This window comes from Pygoscelis adeliae, unplaced genomic scaffold, assembly GCF_000699105.1.
Source record: "Pygoscelis adeliae isolate BGI_AS28 unplaced genomic scaffold, ASM69910v1 Scaffold74, whole genome shotgun sequence".
NCBI classification, from domain to species: domain Eukaryota; kingdom Metazoa; phylum Chordata; class Aves; order Sphenisciformes; family Spheniscidae; genus Pygoscelis; species Pygoscelis adeliae.
In genome coordinates, this window is record NW_008824665.1 from 2,664,395 (window position 1) to 2,668,962 (window position 4,568).

Consider the following 4,568-nt stretch of genomic DNA (forward strand, 5'->3'; position numbering starts at 1 on the left):
CAGACTGTGTTCTGATCTTCCTCTCAAGAGTGATGGCAGTAATCCTTGGTTGGAATTAAACACTGATGTCAAAAGAAGGACATGCATATTATTAGGAGAGTGCTCTGCTACCTGTGTTGTCAGTAAACATTTAAGAGTATGATAGAGATTCTTTGTATTAATCAACTGACACCAAATCTTCCCACTGTGTTTGAGGCTCATTAATTTAAAAGGTGTCAAGTTTTTAACAAGATACACTTACTTGGTCTTCATCTGCATCTTTCTTTTTTTTATAAAATATAGCTCCATGTAGGAGCTCTATATTATATTCCTTTAGAGACTTGATCTGTAATACGATGGAACAACTTTGAAGCTCTTCAGTTGCTCTAATGGAAGCTGGGAACTTTCAGAGTATTGCAGGATTGAGTCATTTGTGGCATTTGTTTTAATAATACACTTAGCTTGACATTTTCAACATTGCAAACATCAGTCCAAACAATAGGCTTTTGAAGTAGCCAAATAGTTTTATTCATGTTTACAAACTGGAAACCTACAGCAGTGATGTTGTGATATGTCCAAGTCTAGAGAGTACGTCAGTGACTTTAACTGATATCACCAAGTTAGCTTGTCCTGACTTCGCATCTCCTCTCCTCCCACTTTTCCCCGTGCCCTCCCTGGCTGTCCTCACCATGACCTTCGAGTTAGGCAGTGACATGGAGGTGGTACAAGAGAAGTGTGTTCCCTTTACTAGGGAAAGCTGACTGCTTCTTGTGTTCTCTTATGGTATTGCAGAAGGACCAGAATTGGTCCTTCGAATTGCGTGGATTTCTGGAGGAGGGTTGTTTTTCTTCTTAGTAATGGGGGGTGTGATGTGAATCTGGAAGTATATGTATTTATCCTATCTAGGAAACGTCTTTTTCTATAATAAGGTTCGCTAATGATCCCTGACCTTCTTCTATGCTTAGTGACAGTGACATTCCCATTGGTTCCTCTTTCATGTGATGTTTTCAGACATCTATCTCTATTTTTATCAATCAGGGAGTAGCTTCTAGGCTTCTGATTTTCAGCTGAGAATAACTCATGCCACCCCCTGTGTTTGCTTTGATACAAGAGACTGTTTGCTATAATCACTCTGTTGTATCACAGGTTTACTGTTGTGATGAACAGATGAGCCAACTATGCAGTAGATTTGTTAATGTATGTTTAATGGTCATAGCCTGTCTTCAGGTTTTCTTGCTTATGGCATTGTTTCCCCCCTCATTTTAACCAGGAAGAATACTTGCCTCCAAGTGTTCTGATTTCAAATGTAGTAATTTATACGGAAAATGACATGATAACAGGCATATCTAGCAATATAAGCTGTCTAATTAAATTTCACTTGCTTTTTCCAAATTAATGTCTCCTATTTTTATAATGAGAGTACTGTGAGATTAATTGTTGAAAACAGGCCGTCCTTGCACAATTTGACTGGCTTTTGTGTCTGACTTGTTACTCTCTGTTATTTCTGCTGCTTCTAGAGATCATGCAATTGTGCTGATTGATGAATGCCAATGAATTCCCAGTCCGAAGAGGTGATAATATTACATAGATAAGGGAGACAAAAGATGTGAAGAAGACAAAGATACCAAAACCCAAGGCAGCGGTCTTCTACTGCCCTAATGCACACATCTAAAACTTGTGTATAAAGATTTAAAAAATAATAATAATAAAAGTACCTTTTACAAACATGAACACAGCATGTGTTGCCACAGGAAGTTGTGGAGGCAGATAGGATGAAGAAGTTCAGAAAGGGATTAGATGAATTTGTGAGTAAACAGGCATTAAAGCAAATAGAGATCTATCCTCCAATGTCTTTGAAGATATGATTGTGGGGGCTGGGAGAGTATGAGGGGGACAGACTACTGGTAGTGGCTAGGCTTATGTGCTTTCCCCAAGGAGTATCTCCAGCTGTCATAATCAGAGACGGAACATGTAGTGAGATGGGTAGATTGAAGGACCCAGTAGGGCATTTCTTAAGTTTTTGTAAGTCTTAATCTGCCGTTGGAGGGACCTGTCTCCCCTTGCTGACTCTAAAATGAGCCAAGGGTGAGGTGATTGGTTTGGTCTTTGAAGTATAACTTTCAGGAATATTATGAAGTTAGGCATATTAATCCCGCCCCAAGAGTCTAGGTGATTTTCCAAGGGCCACAGAGAGCATCAGTAAGGGCAATGTTCCTAAACTGTTACTAAGTCCAGCTTTTCATGGTATCTAGGCCAATCTCTACAGTGTCATTCTTTCTGTCAGTCTAACTGAGTAAAAGAAGTTACTCATTACTGCAGCTCCGGTAGATCTGGTTCTTTCCCTGGTTTGCCTATGAGACATCCTCCTTTAGGTAAAGCACTTGTAAAAGTCCGTCAGATGGGTGAGATGTGTCCATTTCAGACATACAATGCAGTAGACTGTAGCTTAGTTGCTGGTATTTGTTCATCTTGAGGCATGCGAGTCTTGTTGGAGATGAGAAGAGGAGACTTGGGTACCCTTCTGAGCATAAAAAAAAATCGTAAATTTATAAAATTGCAAGTCACATTATGCAGTCTTTGTCTTTTTTTTTTTTAAATAAAGTTGTATTGCAAATGATCTGAATAGACTGTGATATGATTCAGTACAATAATTTAATTCTATTTTTTCATCTGTTGTGAAAATTAAATTTGATATTCACTGCTTAAGCCAGGTAATGCATTTTTAACCTTTTTTTGCAGGTCTATCTTTCCTATCCATCCTTCTTTCAGAATAGTGGTCTTAGCAGAACCTCCTGTCATTGGAAGTAGTACCCAACAATGGCTGGGTCCAGAGTTTCTGACGCTGTTTCTTTTTCATAATGTTCGATCTTTAAGCAAGAGTGAAGAAACTGAAGTTATTAAAGAAATGGTAAGTACGTTCAATATTTTAGGCACTTATTGACTATTACTACGTAAAAAATATTTTGCTATTTCAGTGTAGCATAAATGAGTCTTCATTTTGAAAGCTTATCAAAGCAGCATATCTGCGTATCTTTTAATGATATTGATATAAATTAGCATTCTTACTGTGATATTAAATGATGCTGTAATAGAAAAATGCTCTTTGTCAAAACTGTATTCCTTTTTGGTTGACATAAAGCAACTGCAGCAACTGTATGCTCATTGCATCTGGGTGTAGCTGTATATGGAACTTGCATATCTTGCAGTAAGATTAATACTGTTTTTCTTTCAAGCAGATTCCAAATGTACCCAGTGTTGCTGTGGAGCAGTTGTTGTCATTAACACACAAGCTTCGGGAGACAAATGATGCCACGGTGAGCCTTTTTTTTTTTTTTTTTTGTTAAATTTACTTTCTCTTACTGTGACTGTTTGTTTTAACAAAGGCTGGGTGAAGCATGCTAAGCTATAGTGTTATTACAAAGGCTGCCTGATTGGAAAACCAGCCCCAGAAAATTATTGCTGTCAATTACTGCACCGCATACTGTAAACTTTTTTGATTTATGATGTACGTTAGAATCTGCATAAGTAAAGCTTTTAGGAAATTGCCCAAATCCCAGAGAAGTCGGGCAGAACAGTACACATGGTGGTGGTGGGTTTAGATACATGGCTCACAGTGAAACATGCTTGAGATGCCTTTTGAACAGGTATGGATGTAATCATGCATGTCCAAATATTTTTTGGTAACTTAGCTTTAGTCATTGGCATTTTGGTAGCTGAAATTATTGGGGCTTTTTGGGCAATGGGAACTACCTAGCCATTATAAAATGCCAACGGGCAACAGCAAAGACTCAGAAAAGGGAAAGCTACAGAACTCCTGGCTGCATTACTGCTACAGGCTATTCTATTAAAGCAGTCTTGTCAAGAAAAATAAGTTCTGCTGACAGAGTAACCACAAAATTCTTTAAAAAGATACAGTCAAATCATGTTGAAAATTAAAAGAAATTATTGCTATGGGAACTAAAGCACTGGATGTTTTTAATGTAACTAAATTGTAAAACATTTTTAGTGGAATCCAGCAGTTTAACTGGTATGCAAATGTAATCCATTCTCCTTAGTTTTCATGATTTTAACATGGGTAATAGTTTTTACAGTATTACTATTTAAGAAGCTGAGAGAGGCTGTTATGTTCTTCTGAGCTTAAAAAAAGTAAGTAAAAAGGTTGACTTTTAGGTAACACCTTTGGGACAGAGTTGTTGTTACTACCTATTTAGCTTCCTACACCTAATGTATAAATGTATTGTTTTTGACATACTTGGAGACATACCATGCCTGAACAGAGCATTACAAAAATCCTTTCCAAATATATGGATGTCTATAGCATTGTGAAATATTTAAATGAAGTATATGATGTTGACGCTCACAAGTCTATGGGTCCGGATGGGATCCACCCGAGGGTGCTGAGGGAGCTGGCAGAGGAGCTCGCCAAGCCACGCTCCATCATTTATCATCAGTCCTGGTTAACGGGGGAGGTCCCGGACGACTGGAGGCTGGCCAATGTGACGCCCATCTACAAGAAGGGCCGGAAGGAGGATCCGGGGAACTACAGGCCTGTCAGCCTGACCTCGGTGCTGGGGAAGATTATGGAGCGG

The 4,568-nt window shown here is 38.6% G+C and overlaps 1 protein-coding gene across 2 annotated transcripts in view; it reads left to right on the forward strand.

Annotated features, from left to right (window-relative positions):
- The window catches only part of VWA8 (von Willebrand factor A domain containing 8), a 201,097-nt gene that overhangs the window by 67,399 nt on the left and 129,130 nt on the right, over positions 1 to 4,568 (forward strand). For both annotated transcript variants that reach the window (XM_009322841.1, XM_009322840.1), the window contains 2 exons: positions 2,719 to 2,887; positions 3,216 to 3,293. In XM_009322841.1, coding sequence (XP_009321116.1) covers positions 2,719 to 2,887; positions 3,216 to 3,293 — 247 coding nt within the window. The remainder of the gene's footprint in view (positions 1 to 2,718; positions 2,888 to 3,215; positions 3,294 to 4,568) is intronic.